Here is a 20,847-nt window from a genome sequence, read left to right on the forward strand (position 1 = left end):
ATCTGAAATTATATTTTCAGTAGTGAGAATTCCCACCTGCTTAACTTCACTCATACACTTTCAGACAGCTTTACTTAGCTATTCCTACTAATTCAGCTATTTCCCTTTGACTAGAGAGACTACAATAATTTCATTACGATCATATACTTTTGAGGGGTTTGTTTTGTTTTGTTTTGAGACAGGGTCTCACTATGTAATTCAGGCTGGTCTTGAACTCACTAGGCAGCCCAAACTGGCCTCAAACTCCTGGCCATCCTCCTGCCTCAGCACCATGAACTGAGATTACAGGCATGCACGGCCACACCCGGCTAAAATTATATGCTTTTCATGAAGTCGAAGCACACCATAAAGAAACCAAATAACCAAGAAACGCAAATCTGAAAAGTAACTCTAATTTGTTCTACTTGAACAAATAACAAGAAAAAGTGTAACTAAATATGGATTTTTCTGGCCTCAATAATAAAACCCAAGGTAGAGAAATAAGCTATGATGCCCCCATTGTGATTTAGGTGTATGAGAAGATAAGACTGTATAGAAATGGAAGGAAAGGGGAAAAGGTAGATCCACAAGATATTTGGAAGGAACAGTAGGACTATAACCAATACTCTGCCTGCAGATGAACAAATGCAAAAATAAAGGCTCTGCTCATATAAAGATTTATGAAGCCACCCAGCAGCAGAGCATTTGTCTTAGCATGTGCAAGGTCCTAGGTTCAATCATTGCCCACCCCCCGACAAAAAATTATAAGTCAAAGTATACATTTGTGAAACACCTAGAGAGAAAGAAAACATATAATAATGTGTTCATTTCATGTTCAATCAAGAAAAGCAGGGCAGGATAAATGTTAATTGGTGACTGAAATTGGAGTTTTGAAAGCCGGAGAGGATTGTGCCAGCCAGAAAAGGAGGAAAACATTAATTTCAAACCCAGGTGTCTTTGTGACTCAACTTTCTTGTTGCTGAGACACAATACGCGACACTGCAGCTTAAAAGAGAAGTTTACTTGTGCTCAGGGTTTTTTCACTTTCAGTCCGCAGTGGGCTGGCTGGTTCCAAGGCAGAAACAGCAGGCAGAGGAAAGTGGCTGAAGTCATGGCAGCCAGAAGCAGGGAGAGAGGGAGGAGCCTGGACAAGAATCCACCCTTCCACCTCACGCCTCTCTGACCAGGCCCCACCTCACGCCTCTCTGACCAGGCCCCACCTCCAAAAAGCGCTTTCAGCTGTGACTCATTAAGTGGATTGACCCACTAATGAGAGTTTTGGGGACATTTCGGATCTAAACCATAACCCCAGGGAACATCACTAAACTACAATTCCACTAACTAGTCACGTTAAGTAACGATCAGAAGACACCAAAGAAGCTCAGAACTCGGAGATCACGTGTTTGGTTTTTGTTTTTGCCCTGCTTTTAAAACAGTTTTTTAGAGCAGTTTTAGATTCACAGCAAAACAGCAGAAGGTAGAGATTTCCCACATCCCCCCTTATCTCCACACACGAATACCCTGATTATCAACATCTGCCACCAGAGTGGCACCTGTTACAACTGACGGACCTACGTGTCAGGCATCTGCCTGATTTGCATAGCACAAGCCAAGTACGCTGAAGTCCCCTGTTCAGGGTCAATGGCCAGGCGCCATCAAAACTGGGCTAACTTGCCTGGATCCCTCTCCTGTGTCCTTCCCAGATAAACCACCATGGATTCAGGGAAACACACATGGCAAAGTACAGACCGACATCCATTCTAAAGGATACCTAATTTCAACATGGCCTAAAAAAGTAACCATTGTCAACGACCAAAATGGCTGAACTTCCTGTGGGATGTAAAGAGAACTCTGCTTTTCTCTAAAATGCTCTTCAGCATTATCAGCAACAATTCATACTTTTAGAACTCTACACACTAAACACCATGGCCAATAACCTTATTATATTATGGAATCATTATTACTGGCATAACAATACACCAAAACATAGTACTCAGCTGCAGACTAAAATTACCAGAGCTCACTGGGCATGGTGGCACACACCTGTAATCCCAGCACTCAGGAGGCTGAGACAGAAGGATCACCATGAGTTTGAGGCCAGCCTGGACTACACAGCAATACCTTGTCTTTAAAATACTTAATAAAATAAAATAAAATTATCAGTTCTTTTTCTTCTTGGAGACCAATCTATGGAGGTGTCTTCACAGGTAAAACTTCTATTAGAGCCAGGTATGGTGGTGCATGGCTATAGTTCCCAGCTACTTAGGATACTGAGGCAGGAGGATTACTTGAGCTCAAGAAGTGGGGACCAGCTTGGGGAACACCATGAGACCCTCTTAAAAACAAACAAAAAATGTATTAGATCTGTGCCTCACTCAAGAGAATTCCTTCCCCATGGTTGAGCAGATCCCTTTAGCCACAGTTTCACTTCCCATGGTTTCAGTTATCCACAGTCAACCAACGTCCAAAAATATTGAACAAAAATTTCAGAAATAAGTTATCATTTTCATGCCATTTTGAGTGGCACGATGAAACCTCGCACTGTCCCACTGCAACATTCCTGGGACACAAATTATGCCTTTGTACAGCATATCCTCACTTACACACAACCAGCTCATTATCAATGAACAGCCATCTCAGCTACCAGACTGACTGCTGTACACTGCAGTGCCTGTTTTCAAGAAATCCATATTTTACTTAAAAATGGCCTCAGATCAAAAAGTAGTGATGAACAAAACATATCTTCCTACGTCTTGTTTAGATCAATCAGAGACTTCTGATTCCCAGCTAAACAGGATAAATGTTCCTCTCCCCAAGCCTGAAGGAGCCATAAAAAGGTGCATCTTCAGCCCCTGTGGTCCCTTTGCATCATTATGAACAAGGGATTTGGGGGTGGGGGAATAAGACAGGAGAAATAACAAGGTTGCAGAGAAAATAAGAATTTATGAACTGTATCTTTAAGAAGACTATAGCTAGGGCCGGGGATTTAGCTCAGTGGTTTCGCCGCCTGCTGCGCAAGCACAAGGACCTGAGTTCCATCCCTGGTACCAAAAAAAACAAACAAACAAAAAAAAGAAGACTATAGCTTCAGGACACAATTAGGGTTGCCCAAGGTTATCCACATCTGCACTACCTAGGCTTGTTTATGTTTCTTTTCATCCAGACCCTTCACACCCAAAATCTTTTTTTTTGGTACCAGGGATCCATCTCCGGACCTCTCAATTTCAAGGCAGGCTGCGGCACCACTGAGCTAAATCCCCAGCCCCAAAATCCCTTAAAGATATTGTATGTCTGTAAGTTAGCTTAGTTGATAAACCAAAGGGCAGAGACCTGACCTGAAGAGAAATGGACTCAAAGGTTTCAAAGCATATTCTTTAGGCAAAATAACTTTTATCACCCATCTTAAAAAAAAAAACAAAAAACTATAGATGGTGCCCACGCCTCTCACCTGTGAAATGGGCCAGTATCTTCCCACCTGTGGGGCCGGCACTGTAAATCCTGTGAACCAAGCCCAAACTTTCTACAGATTCAAATTCCACAGATTTCCGCCTCTAAAAACCCATACAGATTCCCAGCTCCAGACTGTAACATGCTTCTTTCGTAAGGGCCCGCATGCTATTTCTTTGCTTGCCTGTACTTTTAAAAATTCTGCCCAATAAACCCCTTTACGCTTCTTAAAAGGTAGGGATGTTGGTAATGTAGACATGCCTTGAGGATCATCATGAGAAAGGTGAGTACAGTGCAAGAAATTCTGAGAAAGACCCCATTCATATAACACTTATTAAAGTATATTGTTATAATTATTCTATTCTATTATTGTTCTTAATCTCCTACTGCATCTAATTTTTAAATTACACTTTACCAAAAAATAAATAAATAAATAAAAATAAATTACACTTTACCAGAGTAATGTACATATGTATAGGAAAAATGGTATATTTAGGGATCAGTACTACCTAAGGTTTCAGGCACCACTCAGGCATCCAAGGCATAAAGGGAGACTACTGCACATTTCAATGATTATACCAAGAGCTAGTAAATAAAATGGTGATTTGTCAGCCACCTGAAGCAGGGCAAGTGTATGTCTTCACTTTCCTCACTAAGAGGAAAGGCAGTGTACCTCCCCAGTGATATGAGAAAGTTTGATGAAAGGAAACATTTCAAGGCAGGTCCCCAACTCCTACTGCTTTTGTATCATTGATAAAGAAATGGACAGCATGAGTTGTCTGTAGGTGCTCTACACATACGTATTGAATGAGTACGTTTGAGATTATAATACAGGTTGAGAAGCCTTAAGTGAAATGCTCAGGACAAGAAATGTTTCAGATTCGGATTCCTTTTTAATTTAGAATATTTTCATACACACACTGAACAAACTTAGGGATGGGATCCATGTTTTCACATGAAGTTCATTCGTGTTTTGTATGTGCCTCACACAAAGAGCTTGCAGGTAATTTTATACAATATCTTCAGTGCAATCTGAGTTTAAACAGCATGCTGCCATCACGAGGTTCGGTGTAGGTATCTGAGGGGTGCATGCTCCCTCCCACAAGGAGCCGATTTAATGCAAATGATGCCAATGCCTCAATTTTTACTTGGATCATGTCAGCACTCAAAAAGGTTTGAATTTGGGGTATTCTGGATTTCAGATTTTTAGATTAGGAATTCCCAACCTGTAATGACTACCTCACAAAGAGCTAAAATTTTAAGTCGTGTGTGGTGGTGCATGCCTGTAATCCCAGCACCCTAGAAGGCTGTGACAGGAGGATCACAAGTTTGAGCCCAGCCTGAGGAACTTAGCAAGACCCTGTTTCAAAATTTAAAAAAAAAAAATTTTTTTTTAAATTAAAAGCTAGAGATGTAGCTCAGTGCAAAGGCCCTGGGTTCAATTCCTAATACTGAAAAAAAAGCAAAGAAGTTTTAAAACTTTATAAAATTTTCTAAAGACACAAAACTAAACTAAACATCTTGTTTCTCCTTTGGAAAACTGACAGAAAAGTATTTACGTTTCTGCAGGCACACTGAAGAAAGCAAAAATCTTCCTCAAAATCCCAGCTTCTTCACCAGGTACAGTGAGCAGTATCACCTCCCTCCCTCCCAGAGTCCATGGTACAGACTTCATTCATAAGCTTCAAGGAAAAGGAAGCTGTTTTTCTGCTAGAATATTAACTAAATTACTTTTTCTGGTAGACAATCTGACATCTTCAGCTAATGAGAGATCTTTATGGGCCTATTCCCTCCAGTCTCTGAGACCATAATGAAGGTACTGTAAAGTCAATTTCCAAAATCATCATGAAGAACATGTTTGATTGTATTTTTACACAGCCATTGGCATCATTTGAATAAAATATGCCCCTTGTCAGATACCACACACCTCTCAGATGCATCCACTTAGTAACTGCCTCAGCCTGCGGAATCTTCTGATATGCCTTCCCATTCATCTTATCACATTTCTTCATTTATTTCAATTAGAAAATAAACAGCTAACTGTGCTTACAGAAACTTGGCTTGCCAAATAAATTAAAATCAGATTTATATTGTGAGCCGAGAGTGGTGGCACACGCCTGCAATCCCAGCACTCAGGAGGCTGAGGCAGGAGGATCGCTGTGAGTTCAAGGCCAGCCTAGGATACATAGTGAGTTCAGAGCCAGCCTGAACTACAAAGGGAGACCTTGCATCAAAATAAATAAATAAATTTAAAATTTGGATATATAAAGAAATTAATGTAAACAATATATACATACATTGGGCATGGCAGCACATGCCTGCAATCCCAGCACTCTGAGGCAGAAAGCGAATTAGAGCCCAGTCTGTATAATTTAGTGAGAATTTGTCTTAAAAATAAGTGAAAGTGGTGGGGATTTAGCTCAGTGGCACCTTGCCTGCCTTCTCCCCACAGTGCAAATAATTAAAGACATCTGGGGCTCAGGAATCTATGTTTTCAACAAGCATCTCAGAAGACTCTGAAGCACAGCCATAAAAAGGGGGAAAGGCGGTGATGCAATGTATTCAGAATCTGAATTTGAATTCCAGGTCTGTCTCTAAGGAGCCATGAGATCACAGGCTTAACCTCCCTGGGTCTCAGTTTACCCATCTGTAACAGAAGAGTGCTGGATTCCCAGCTATGATGCCTTCCCACCATGAAATTCTCTGGTATGTTAAAGGGACGGAGGGTAGCTACACAAATGTGGATGCTCTTAAATTTTCTTGTATGTGAGTGCCATTATTTACTCAAGTACTTCCACATCAAAGGAGTCTCTGACTATACGTTAAGCATGCCAGATAGCTAGTTCAATGTCAAACTGTAGACAATGCCAACTGCAAACGCACACCCATGCTACCTTCAGCTGTGGACACCGGAGTGTCCATTGCATGTGCAACTGAAAAGTCTATGGGTATCACGATTATCAGCATTAATTTGGATATCTTTCCAGACTTTAAAGACCCAATCTTGACATCATTACCAATGTTTCTAAAGAACCAGAGCACGAGTTAAGTGTCGCATTTTCTGGAAGTAATTACCCGCAGTTACTTTTATCTCAGGCATTGCTTTGGGGGAGGAAAGTCTGACTTTACAAAGAGAGCTAGAAGCTGCAACCCAAGTGTCTCAACATTTAAAAAAATCTGTACAGTCTGCTGGAGCTGAGATTAAACATTTATCCTTCTCTTACAGCCGCTTTGGTTTCCAGGGAACTGTTACGGCTGAGGCAGGCTGAGGAGAGGCACCTCCACAGACATACAACACACACCAAAGTTTACTGAGCATTTTCAAAGTGTCTTTTTATGCCTTTAACTCAAAGATGAACACATTTCAAGGTGACCCAATCCTCCAGTGACAGACAATGTGTTAAAAGGGCCAGAACTCTCCACTTTAACAATTTCTAGTGATATGTTTAAATCGCATCCTCAAGGGCCCTGTCTGCTATCTCATTCACTAGTCTTTCTTTCCTGGCAGAGGCATCCCATTTTAAATGAGTGCTTGAAGTTTATCTTCCTTCCTAATAATTAAAATCCACAGGGCTCACATGCTGAGAAGAAAAAAAAAATGTTTTTTAACTTAGCAGGCACCATGGAGGCCTTTTAATTATTTAATTATACAACAAGCCCAGATGATTACTTTATGGTTTTTTTCTATTTATCAGAACAGTATCAGAGTAATAAGAAAGCTTCATCACTTATGCTTACAAACAAAAGATAAAAGACTTCAAAGGTAAAATAAAATAAGCATTCATAAGAGGATGCCCTATTTAAAGTAAAAAAATGTACACAATCACACTACTGTGTGTATGCTTCGTACAGAGAATATGACTTTTTTTCCTTCACTAGAATGACTCTTAGCCATTATAGTATAATAAGACAATTACACTGAAATCTGAACATTGGGTTCTTGTATTTAAATGAAATATACCGGGCTGCTTTTGCGCAGGGTCTATGCAGCAATCATTTCCTGTCAGAAATACCCTTTCCATAGTAACCTCCTCTGGAGGCCTGTGAACTCATCTTTACTGTTCCTACCATGTTTCTTTTCTTCCCTCCCCCCACAACCCCCATACCAGGTATTGAACTCAGGACCTTGCACTTACCAGGCACTCACAGTCCCTCTAAGCTACATCCCCAGCCCTTCCTATCGTGTCTGTTACCTGTTTTAACACAGTGCTGTCATGATGGACATAAGTGGGCTTCGGGACAGCAGAGCCCAGCTGAGGTCCCTTGGGATCCGCAACCATGACCAACAAGTACCAGAATATCAGGCACTCCATGGAAGTTTTTAAAAATATTTGTGTATAAAAATGTATTTTAAAAATTCACTCTGGCCAGGCATGCTGGTAATCTCAGCACTTGGGAGGCTGAGGCAGTTTGAGGCCAGCCTGGGCTACACGGTGAGTTCAAGGCCAATCTAAACTACAGGGTGAGACCCTGTCTCAAAAAAAGAAATGTGGGCCAGGGATTTAGTTCAGTGGTTCCACCGCCTGCCTCACAAGCGCAAGGACCCGAGTTCGATCCCCAGTCCCCGCCCCCCCCCCAAAAAAAGAAATGTACTCTGGCCTCTTTCCTCACCCCTTCCTATTGCCCTAAAGTACTGAAGCAGAGATAAAGGAGGAGGTGAACAAGACAGGCATTTGAACCAGGTTAGGATGTGGGCACTCCCGTGCCTGGGGTGGGGTGTGGGAGCCCCAAAAGGGCCACAGACAACTAGGGTATGAGAGAAGGAGGTAACCCATGTGGGCAGCAGGGCATGCAGAGTGTTTCAAATGAGGAAAATGAGAACACTAGAATAAATCAAGTGGTGTTAGATCGCAATGGAAGGTGATCAGTGTGAATACTTGGATATATATGGGGGCATGGGTAGATAATATAGGAGCGTTGTATGTTTGCATGCATATGTATGTGTTTGCACATGTGAATGAAACACATATTTTTTTCAGCTCTGCCAACTAAAGGGCTTAGGAACCCCAGTCACCAAGAACAACCTAGTGCTCATATCTTGGCTTCTAAAAACCATTATACACTGTAAAAAAAAAAAAAAAAAAAACCCTTGGAGAACTGCTGGGCTCCAGTGTAGGGAGAGGAAAATTATGAGATGTAGCTCAGTGGCATAGCTCCTGCCTGGCAAGCATGAGGCCCTGAGTTCGATTCCCAGTACCAAAGAACCACCACCATAGTACATATTCATTACAAAGGCTAAGAAGTAACTTGACAGTGGAGAAGGCTGGCAGATACCATCTTAATCAAGTGATCAAAATATTAAGAATAATGAGGCAAATTGCTGCCAGCAGATGCAACGAGAACACAGAGCCATTTCTGTGGTATTCCTGCCCAAAAAGCACAACTGTGAAAAAACACTAGTGCACAGAAACTGAGGAAATTCTACAAAATGACCAGACTGAGCCATGCATTTTGGCTCAAGCTGTAACCCCAGCACTCAGGAGGCTGATGCAGGAGAATCAAAAGTTCAAGGCCAGCCTAGGTAGGGCACATAGTAAGTTCAAGGCCAGCCAGATCTACATAACAAAACCCTGTCTCAAAACTTAAAAGAACAGCTGGCCTACATCGTCAAAAGTATAAAGACTGTGCAAGTCAGTGAAAGACTATGCAATTATTCCAGACCAGAGTATACAAAGAGATATGAAGAGACATAATCAATGTGTGATGTGAACTAGATCTTTCTGAAATAAAGGATATTATCAGGACAACTGGCTGAACTTGAACTCTGAAGTTTCGAAGAGTAGTGATATATTAATGTCAGTGTGCACATTTCAATGGTACTGTGTTGTAGATATTGAGGAAAATGGCCCCATAAGAAGGAAATATGAAATCACCCAGGATGTCGAAGCATGAAGTCATCAGTTTCCTCAAATGGCTTAGAGGGAAAAGTCCTTTGTGCTGTACTAAAACTTGCCTAATAATTTGAGATTGTTTCAAAGTTTAAAAAGGTTTTTACAGCAAAAACTTATAGTGGCTTACACGCAATACGCCATGAAAGTATAATAAATTCAGGATAAATTATTAAGTTTTATAAAAATAATTATTTTCATATTATCTCTCTTGTTACGGTTTGGATCCTAAATGCCCTCCAAAGGCTCCAGTGTTGAAAAAGTCTCTGTCCCACCTATGATGCTACCTGGAGGTAGGAGGTAGGGCAGAAGGAAGGTCATTGATGATACCACCCTTGGAGGGGCCATGGGAACAATGCCCCCCCCCCCGCTCCCCAGGCCCCATGAGACAAACAGCTGCTCTTCCACGTACTCCCTACACAGTGCTCTGTCTTGTCACAAGCCCAAAACTATAAGGCCAAAGACCACGGACTGAAACCTCTGAATTCGTGAGCCTAAATGAATCTTTCTCATTTTAAATTCTTTTTCTTAGGTGTTTTGTCACAGTGATGGAAAGCTAACTTTTACTAACTTCTCTACTACATGGTAAATAAAGTATTTCTCTACTGGAATTATATATACACGTGAGAGAGAAAGGCACAGATACATTCTTTCTACTTATAAACAGTTATCTTAGCTGGATGTGATGTCACATGCCTGTAATCTTAGCACTCTGAGAGGCTGAGGCAGGAAAATCACAAGTTCAAGACCAGCCTCGGCAACTTAGCAAAACTCTGTCTCCAAATAAAAAATTAAAAACAGGCTTGGGATGCAGCTCAGTGAAAAGGCCCTGGGTACAAAAAATCCTCAGTACAAAAAAAAAAAAAAAAGTTCTGTTTTGGATCTAAGTGTCTTTGATTTAAGTTTGTCAGCAAGTACTACAGGATAAAACTAAATGCGCACAGTGAAAAATAATAAGAAGCAAAGAATTAAAAACTTCTCATAAATCCTGCATTTGAGCAATTACTTCGAGCCTTCCTAGTTCGGAGACATTAAGCGAGACTGTTGCTTTTGAGCCTTACTTTTCTCTTCATGAGATGAGAATAACTCCTACCACTAAGGACAACTAAGGGAAATAAAGGAGATGTTTCTGAAAGTATTCTATTAAAGCCAAAGAACTAGACAGCCAGCCCTCCATATCTGTGGATACTGAACCCATGGATTAGACCAACTGTGTGTACAAAATATTTGGGGGCAGAAACTGCATCGGTACTGAACATGTACAGAATTTTCTTCTCGTCATTATTCCTAAGAAATACAGTATAACAATATTTACATAGCATTTACATTATCTTAGGTATTATAAGTAATCTACAGAGAATTTAAAGTGGACCAGGGGGGAAGCATATAGCTTAAATGGGAATACAATGCCATTCATTATAAGGGGCTGGAACATTTTCAGATTTTTGTATCTAAGGGTTTCCTGGAACTACTCTCCTGTGATTCCAAGGGATAACTAAATATATATGCTAAGTATTAAGACAAAATATATTGGATTTGACATAAAACACATTAATCAATTTTATCATCTTAAAAAATCTCAAGTTATCTCCACTTGAGAAATTCCCTGCAGAAATCTAAAAATTTTTTAATTTCACCTTACCACCTGAGCCAAGAGCTAAAAGTAATAATCAAGTTTTCACATGTCACCTAGTGAGGAATAGGCTACCTTACTTTTAAAAAATGTATTTAAGTAGGGGTTGACTTGTAATTCAAAGATAAGCTATAATGTCCCCTGTCTCCATAAATAATAACAACAATAGATTCTTAAAGGTGATAATCAGGTTGTTTCTCATTTGAAATCCACATATTTCTTAAACTATTTATGCTTTGTTTACAACTAAAGAGATTATGCCTTGATTGCTCAAGAAACTAGTAAGAGATGCCTCAGATTTAGAAATCTAACACAAAAATGTCATTCTACATTAAAATAAAATTAGCCAATATTTCACAATTTCTGTTTCTAGCTCATAAACACATAAAGAGACAAAATTGGTTTTTAAACACAAGAAACTCAAGTAAGCCCAAAGACTAGAGTATGAGAGCTAGGGTTTTACCAAAACTCAAGAGACTGGACAAATAAAGAAAACCCTACTCTGATCCTGCGTTTGCTCTCTGGTTTCTCCTGTCATTCTCTGGGGCACAGCAGCGCATCTGTGTGAAGCAGTCTCAAGGAGGGCTGAGAATACTTCACTGATACCCAAACCTTCTCTCATAACCTACCAAAGACTTCTCCATTCTCCCTCAGGATTAACCTGCATCTTCCCTGAAACAAACTGCAATGGTGAAGATGTGATTCATGGTAATAAAACAGAATGGCGGAGGGGCATGGGAGAGGAGAAGGTGTTCAACCCATGGGGCCAGGAAGCAGAGAGAGGAGGGAGGAGCCCAACAAGAATACACCCTTTCACGTCCCACCCCAGTAACTCCTCTTCCAACTAGGCCCAACCTCCGATCAGAACTTTCATCCCTGAACTCATCAGTGGACTAGTACACTCATGAGCACAGGACCCCCATGACGCAATCACTTTCCAAAGGCCCACCTGTCAATACAGAGACTTCTGGGGGACATTTGAGATCTAAACCATAGCGAGCAAACCAGTCTTCCCATCACCCCTTATCGGGATCCTTGATGATTCCAACAAGCAGATATGTACCTAAAACGATGTCTTGTTAACTCAATACTGGGAATCCACAGAATCACTCCCACCTCCTCCCAATTAAAGATCAGTTTTCAATTACTGTTCTTCTGTTGTCTTTCAGCTGTCTGTGAAATTTTCATTTCTGTACATAAGAGTTTTCAGACAGATCTGGAGCAGTGACACCCTAAAACGTCACCCAATATTCCATTTTCTAAATGTCTCCAAAGATAATCACATGTGAAAGGAAGCCACATGTGAACATCCTTCAGGAGCCTCTTGAGACAACTTCAACCACAGAAGTCACAAAACTGCACGTCAATCAGATTCAGAAAAAAGAAAGTGCAGTACTTCTCCATACCTGACCGCACACAGGGGCCCAGGTGGGAGCTCAAGAAGCAAAAAGTAGTTCCAAATGTATTCCTTCCTTCAACACATTTCTGAGGGACTACGTGTCACAGAAACTGTGCCAAGCACCTGGGATACAAGAAGCTTAGGAGAGAGAATAAAGAGGGCCCATTCATTTTAACAGACTGCAGAGGGCATAGTGATAACAGAGTTGTACAGCACTCCATGGTGCAAAGACCTAGCAGGCAGTGGTTCTCAGACTGTCAGAGGACACCTTACAACCCAGAGTCACCCAGGGGACGCTGTAAACCTCAGAACGCTAGAACCATCCTCTAACATTAAAGTTAAAGAGCTTGTTTCCTATTTGGAAGAGTGTCCTTCACACATTGGAATACTATCTCACAAGAATGTTTTCCTTGAAGGGTTTTTATCATAAGAGTCAGGTATAGTCTCAAAAGAACTCTTACTTTATAAAATAGAAAAGAAAAAGGACTATCAACTAAGCTGGATATCAACTAAGCTCAGAGCCCTAATGTTTACTTAGCATGCTTGAGACTCTAGGTTCAATCCTCAGCACCACTAAAAAAAAAAAAAAGTCTATGAAGCAGAGTATAAACAGTACATTAAACTATAAATAGCAGTGCTTAGATGAGTAATAATTGTACAATCTTTCTTGTGCTAACTATGCTGTCTAAAATTTTTACAATAAACATGAATTTCTTTTTAAAGAAAGTAGCCTGGCATGGTGGCACAGCCTGTAATCTCATCACACTTGGAGGCCAAGGTGAGAGAATTCAGAGTTTCAAACACCTCTACGTTATTTAATTGAATCAGTCACTTCTAAACCCCCCCAAAACAAAAAAAACTCTCACAAAAACACCTGTATGTGTTATCTATGATTATCAAAAATTGGCCTCTAAAAACTTTCTGCACACTATTATTTGCTGAACACTTTCTAGGTACCCAATGTAGCAAACACTTTGCATGTATCCTTTCTTTTAATCTCCAAACCATGTGATGAATTACGTACCTTTATAGAACAATGTTACAGATACACTCAAGTGGAGAATCATTATTTCACCCAAAATCACACAGTTAAGAATTAAAGATCCAGGATATAAACGTAGTAGCCACGCTGTCCACTTAAACCATTAACCTCTGGTTTCATCACGGTTCTTCTATGTCTGAATTACCAGGTTTTTTGTGTTTATTTTTGGTACCAGGGATTGAACTCGGGACCTTGCGCTGGCGAGGCGGGCAGCGGAACCACTGAGCTAAATCCCCAGTCCTGAATTACCGATTTTTCACATTTTAAGAAATAAGTTTTCTCGACAGCAGTATGTGAATACCAGTAAGACGGAAATGACAGATAACACGGGCACCTTCCCTTCAGCCCGCTTGGGGGCCGGGCGGTGTGGAAACGGCCCGCGGGAACCTAGTGCGCCGCGCGTGGGGCGGGGTCTGGTTTCGCCCGGGACTGTCTTTGTTTTGCCTGCAACCAGAGAGCCAGCGTGGGAAAGGTCTGCGGAAAGACGAAATCCTACTCCTTTCCCGCTCCTTCCTCAGGCACAAGTGGGGCGCAAAAGCCCCGGCCTCGGCGCGCCCGGGAGCGAGTCCGCGGGCACCGCCTCCCTCGGGGTCGCGCCCGGCCCGAAGTCCTGCTTCCCACCCGGGACAGAACCCCGTGCGGACCCGCGGCCAGGAGCGACTGCCGGGGCGACCCGCGGGCCCCTTACCGAGCTCGGCACCCCGACTGCGCGCGGCCATGGCGCGGGAGCGGCCGCAGCTGGAGCAGCACCTCCCTTCCGCCTTCCCGCCCCGCCCACTTTCCGCCCTCGTTACGCCCCGCGCTCGCCCCGCCCCCGGCCGCCCGCTCCCGGCAGGGTCAATCCTAAGGCGCGACCCCAGCTGCTCTGTCTCACCTCCGCGTGTGGGACCCCAGCCTGCCCTACGGTAGATCCCAGCAGTGATGTTCCACAACTCCTCTTTTAAATGCTTAGGTTCTCCAGGCCTGTAATCCCAGCACCTGGAGGCTGAGGCAGAAGGATTACCATGAACTTGAGGCCAGCGTGGACTAGACAGCGAGACTGTGTCCCAAAATCAAAAAAAAAAAAAAAAAAAGCTTAGGGAGGAATGGAGGGGTTGAAGGGAGGGCTGGGCAAGGGTGAAAAATAAGAACCAAGAGAGATTATGTAAAGGTGCAAATTTCCAGTGATGAATGTCATTATAATGTATACCTAAAATGTACCAATGATTAGAATGAATAATCGATAATGGAAAATAGGAAGAAAAGGTCCAAAGGGGTAGGGGTAGTGGGAGGGGCAGGGGAAAGGAAAGATGGGAAAGGAAAAATGCTGAGAAATGGAAATAAAGTCTTTGTAAATAGGGAAGGGTGGAGGGGGTGAAGGGAGGGCTAGGAATGGGGAAAAAATAAGAACCAAGATGTATCATGTAAAGGTACAAGTTCCCAATGAGAAATGTAATTGTGTTGTATACCTAAAATGTACCAATAAAAGAATTTAACAAAAAGAAAACAATAATTGTATGGGATAACAGTTGTAAAGTGGGAGCAAGCCAGGGGTGTTTCTGAGGTTTAGCCTGGCAAAGATGTGAATATATTTTGTAGTAGAGATCATGTGGTAAGAAATCTAACCTTTTCAGAAGAAATAAAATATCTCTTGTCTTTCTTTGTGTTGGCAAGAAGAAAAAAAAAAAAAAGGCTTAGGGGCCGGGGACTTAGCTCAGTGGTGCCGCCGCTTAGGTTGCCAGTTTCGCTGGATACATTAGGAGAAACTTTCGAACTGCACGACTGCAGAACAACTGGAAGCCCACCTCCCCCTCGCTGATCTCGGAGGTCCAAAGCAGCGCTCTGCAAACTCTGAGCCCTGCTGGCCCCTGGGCCTGGAAGGGCAGCCAGGGCGTCCCCAGGGCCCCGGACACCCTGACTTCTAACCTGGACTCCAGGCGTGCGCAGCTGTACAGCCTGGAAGGGCCCCGAACTGAGCGGAGCGGGTTAACCCGCCTGACCTGCCAGGCACTCTGTGACTCGGGCCTGTGAGAACCGCCTTTCTGAGCCTGATTTTCCTCATCCCCAAGCCATGGTCCTGACGGGGATACTCTTGAGTCTCCAAAATCTATGACTCTGGGATACTCAGACTTCTCCCAGACTGCCTTCTCTGTGACCGGGACATTTGCAGGTCCAGAGTTCAACCCTCCCCAGGCCACCAGCTAATTCTTCCGTGCTTGCCAGCGGGGGTGTCTCCGCGCAGAAGAAACTCAGGAGTGGCCCCGTACCATACCGTGAGCCGGTTCCCCTGCCCTGCAGCTGTTTGACCCAGCTGCGTCCCAGCTCCTCCTCCGCCGAATGACCCAAGGCTCGGGAAGTGTGGTGTGGGTTTGGTTTTGTTTGCCGTACTAGGGGTTGAATCCAGGGTCTTCCGCACGGAGCTACTCCCCAGCCCTTTTTCATATTTTGTTTTGAGACAAGGCCTTGCTAAATAACTCCGTTCCCCCAGTGTGATCCTCCTGCCTCAGCCTCCCAGGGAGCTGGGATTACAGGCATGTGCCACCACTGCTGGTGTGGAGATGTTTTCGACTGTCCTCTGACCTGCATAACGGGATTGGCCAAAACGTACTGCATTGTCAAGTTGTGTGTGTGTGTGTGTGTGTGTGTGTGTGTGTGTGTGTAGATCACGCAGGGTACAGCATGCCACTTAGTAAATGGAAGCTCTTAATGGTAGTGTCTGGTTCACAGAAAAATTACCGGGCCAAATAAAAAAATAATCCTGTTTTATTCCCCTACACTGAGCTGTCTTTCAACCCTGTCCACTTCTGGCTTCTGCTGAGTACCTTGGATGTGTCTAGACCCCACTTACTGAATATGAAGAGCCTTTACTTTTATTTGCTTTTGCAGTCATGGGGATTGAACCCAAGGCTTTTGCACTGAGCTGTATCTCCAGCCTTTTTGAGACAAGTTCTCACTGAATTGGCCATGCTGGCCTCAAACGTGGGATCCTCCTACCTCAGCCACCCAGACGCCTGAGGATCAAAAGCATGTTGATCACCACACTTTACTACTTTTATTTTTATTTAACCCTGAGAAAGAGAAAAGCAGGTCCTTTCACCCTGGAGCTGCCCGGAACTCCACTACACCACGGTTCCCCAGTTAAACGTAAACGTAGAGGAAATTGTACAGAAAACGCTATCATCCACCACACCACTGTGACCGGAATGAATCAAAAACAAGTTGGCTCTTACACGTATCTGAGAAGGAAATCCCTGGATACCGTGCGAGCCGCCATGACAGGCAAGAAGCCCTATCACAGTCATCACTGTTCTCGGCCTGAAGGCCACTTCTTTGCTGTCCCCGCTGTCCCCTGACTCACCGCACACAAGCCCCGTGCGTGAGCAGTTTGTTTCTAACCACGCCTGCTGCTCACCTCCTTGCCTCCCAGTTCCTGTGGTGCGGTCTACCTGTCCAAACCCAGGTGTGTCCCTGGGGGGCTTTGGCTGGAAAGCACCGATGTCCCTAACATACACAAGCCCAATACACGAAATTCTATTTTTAGGGCCCGATACAACTCCAAGCTAGATCCCGAGCCACTCATGGTACACTGATGTGTAAGAGAAATTATCAAAACAAGGAAAGTTCGGATAGCCTAGCTTATCTGGAAAAAAAACACAACAAAACCCAGAAGCAGTGAAGCCTCCGAAAGCTATTTTGGCAATAAAACTGATGAGGATTTCTGGAGGAATTTTTTCTAAAATTGACATTTGCACAGTACTAACCTGGAATTGAACTATATAGTTAAAAATATGTTAGGTTGGCACCATTAAGAGATAATGGAGAGAATGCAAAAACTCACATTTTTTGTTTTTGTTTTTTCTTTGAGACAGGGTCTTGCTGTGTTGTCTAGGTTGGTCTTTGTTTTGTTTTGTTTTGTTGAGACAGGGTCTCACTATGTAGCCCAGGGTAGCCTTGAAATCATGGCAATCCTCCTGCCTCAGCCTCCCAAGTGCTGGGACTACAGGCGTGCACCATCACACCCAGCTCTAAGAATGAGTTTTTTAAATGAAGAAATGTTCCCAAATTTCACTTCATGAAGTTTCCTTTTAAATATTTCTCCTTCTGAAACTTCTCAAGTATCCCTAAGGCAAGACCTCTTAAAGAAAATCTAGAGACTACTACACTGGAATCACCCAGGAACTTCTTTCTAAAGCTTCACAGCAGCCCTACTAAATCAAAATATCTAAAATTCCAAAGAGCCAGGCATGGCGAGGCACGCCTGTAATTCTAGCCCTCAGAAGGCTGAGGCAGAAGGATTGCTGTGAATTCGAGGTCAGCCTGGAATGCACAGCCATTCTCTATTTTTAAAAAAAATTCTAGGAATGTGTAACATATTTATCTTGAAGCTTCTAAGAACCTTCTAAGAACCTGGGAGATAGGAGTAACCCACATTTCAAGTTTCAAAGGGCAGGGACTATTTGTGCTTAGTTCCTCGTGTGCTTAGGGTCTAGAGTCCCCGGCACACACCAGGCTATGAGTATCTGTACATGATGAGTGTACATTACCATCTCTGTTACTTTTCTCACTGTGCCGACCGTTTCATCCAATCCGATTTCATTTAGCGCAGTTTGGTCCTAAAAGCAGTTATTCACATATCCACTTGGACTATGGATTATCAGCCAGTATTTCTAAATGGGAGAAACTACAGAAACAGAAAGGAGCACTTGGTGGTGCACATGTGTAATTTCAGGCCTTTAGGAGGCCAAGACAGGAGGATCGAAAGTTCAAGTCCCACCCGGGCAGCTTAGTGAAGTATGAAACCTTGTCTAGGGATGGGGATGGAGTTCAGTGTGAATGCCCTGGGTTCAATCTCCAGGACTAAAAAAAATAAAAGAGAGTAAAACAGCAGCAAGGAGGACTAGGGAAGTAAGCACAATAGTGTCAGAATATTTCCCAGCGTTGGCATACCTGAAGAGCAGTTACTTGACTCTTTCATGAAACTAAATTTATTCCATGTAAACAACAGTTCTTCCTTCTAAGACTGCGCCTCCTCCTTTCCCCAACTTGTGTTTTAAAAGATCCTTTCTCTTCTGAAGATTGTGGGGGTATTTTGTTGTTGTTTTTTGGTAGCAGAGATTGAAACTCGCGATCTGGCGCTTGCGAGGCAGGCGAGATGCCATTGAGCTAAATCCCCAGCCCAGGTATTTCTTTTTAATAGGCTCAGTTGGTAAGTTAAGTAAATCATTCTGTCTTCCTCTCTTCCTTTTAGAAACCTATTGGCCATGAAACCCCGAGTCTGGGCAACACTGATAGCAAATATAATACTACCAATATTAGCTGATTCCTCTGAGGTAAGCCCTTTACATCAATTACTTCATGTTTTTAAAAAATTGATGAGATATTTCCCTAAAACGTCTAATGTGAGAACTATGATCTCCTTGTACAAAGAAACTGAGGTTTAGGAAGATGATCTGTGAAGCGCCAGAGGATCACTTAAAACCCAGACAATATAACCAACCCTACAGACGACACACGGTGCCTCCTCCTCAGAAACCAAACTTATTAGACAAGCCACTTAACCACTCTAAAATTCAGTTTCCCAAGTAGATAAAATGGAGATAGTATTACGCACCTCATTGGGTGATTGGGAGATCTTAAAGAGTAAAAAGTATTCTAACGTAAAAGCCTAACACGAAGTGCTTAATATTATTTCCAGACTCAAAATAAAATCAAGGTGCACCTGACCAAGTTTTCTCCATTAAACCGATTCAAACTATTCTGTTAGTAATGATTAGCTATCATTTAGATGCATAAAAGGCCTTGTTTCCATAGATAAATCTGATAACTCATTAGTTTTCTGGGGAACTCTGTTACTCTTTATGTTTTGTAATGCAGGGGCCTCTGTTGGTCTTAAAACCCCACTGATCTAGAGATACTCCATCACGTGGCTAATCAATCAGGCGTCAGAGAGCAGGAAAAGCTAAATCTTAGCCCAGCTTGGGGGTAGGAGGATACTTGGAATCCCAGCAACCTGGGAGGGTGAAAAGGAGAAAGTTGCAGTCTAGCCTGGGCAATTTGGCAAATTAGCTAGACTAGACGTAGGACCAGACAGAATGGAGTCAGGGACTGCCGTCCTCTAATTTGAATGAATTTAAAGTTGTCCCAATTATTGGAGAAAAAGTTGGGCTGAAAAAATCAAGATTTTTTTTAGGCAAATGTGAGATCCTTATTAAGGTGGAACACTCAGCTACTGCACTAAACTCTGGTGCTCAGAGAGGCAGGCTGGATACAAAAAGGTGTCAGAAAACAATGCCATAATACTGGATTCTTTTCCTTTGGAGTGAACCAGAGAAGGCAGTCCACATTTGAGGTCAAGAAGGAAAGGAGCAATTGCCAAACACAGGAGAAGCTGGTAGGTGTAAAGAAAACCGGAAGTGAGCTTTCGAAGAAGCAGAGAAAATACTTCAAAAACAAGGACATGGGCAATTACTGAGTGATGCTAAAGGTTTAGTAGAATGACAGGAAAAAACTACGGGATGATGAGACTGGCAAGGGAAAATTTAGTTGATACTTGAACCTTCTGTTGTATTCTATTGTACAGCTGGGTAGTGTGGCATCTGCCTGTAATTGTGGCTACTCAGGAGGCTGAGGCAGGAAGATCACGTTTGAGGCCAGCCTGGGCAATTTAGAGACTCTGTCTCAAAATACAGTAAAAAGGGCTGGAGTACAGCTCAGCACTCCCTGGGCTCCATGCCCAGGAGCATTAGTGACCAAAAAAAAAAATGTCTGTAGGAGTCCACCATGACCAAGTGTGACTAATGAACGGCCCACCAAAGGTGCCCAAACGTAATCCTCAGAACTCATGTTACCTTATACCGCAAAAGGAACGGTGCAGATGCAAGGAGTTTCCCCCAGTACTGGACCCTGAACCCAGGGCACACACATTCAAGGCAAGCACTCAACTACTTCCAAAGATTTTTTTTAAAGATCCCCTTGGTTAATCATTAAGTTGCCCAGTCTGCCCTGAACTTGCTCCACGCCTGGCTTAACGTAAGGATCTCGGACTGAGACTACCATGGATTATCCAGGTGCATGCCACACAGTAACCAAACACCCAGATACGAAGAGCTGCAGGAGAATCAGCCATCTGGAGATGGTGTGCTGCTAGCCCTGAAGACAGAAGGGACTGAGCCAAGGGACCCAGCTTGCATGGCAGAATGGGCAAGGACACGGCCCTCCCCAGGGCCTCCAGTAGAAAGTCTTCATCTAACCCAGTGAGACTTATTTCTGACTTAGGACTTCCTGAACTGTGTTAAACTACAAATGTGCAGTCGAGCTCAGGACCTTGCGTTTGTGAGCCAGGCGGCAGAACCACTCGTTTTTGGTTTTTTGAGACAAAGTCTTGCTATATGTACCCCAGGGTGCCCTCGAAGTCATGGTGCTCTCCCTGCCTCAAGGCTGGTGGAGATGACAGATGTGCGCTACCATATCCAGCTTCAGG

The 20,847-nt window shown here is 43.1% G+C and overlaps 1 protein-coding gene across 2 annotated transcripts in view; it reads right to left on the reverse strand.

Annotated features, from left to right (window-relative positions):
* Positions 1 to 15,444, reverse strand: part of Dera (deoxyribose-phosphate aldolase) — a 103,994-nt gene extending 88,550 nt beyond the window's left edge. Inside the window, exon 1 of one of the 2 annotated variants that reach the window (XM_087214057.1) lies at positions 15,294 to 15,444. In XM_087214057.1, the coding sequence (XP_087070183.1) occupies positions 15,294 to 15,429 (136 nt within the window). In that variant the 5' untranslated portion in view covers positions 15,430 to 15,444. Of the gene's footprint in view, positions 1 to 14,076; positions 14,165 to 15,293 lie in introns of those variants that run through there. The other variant, XM_004845817.4, reaches the window with a different exon arrangement.
* Between the last annotated feature and the right edge of the window lie 5,403 nt (positions 15,445 to 20,847).

Source organism: Heterocephalus glaber, unplaced genomic scaffold (assembly GCF_053883595.1).
Source record: "Heterocephalus glaber isolate CG9 unplaced genomic scaffold, H.glaber_assembly_v1.0 deba00001444, whole genome shotgun sequence".
NCBI lineage: Eukaryota > Metazoa > Chordata > Mammalia > Rodentia > Bathyergidae > Heterocephalus > Heterocephalus glaber.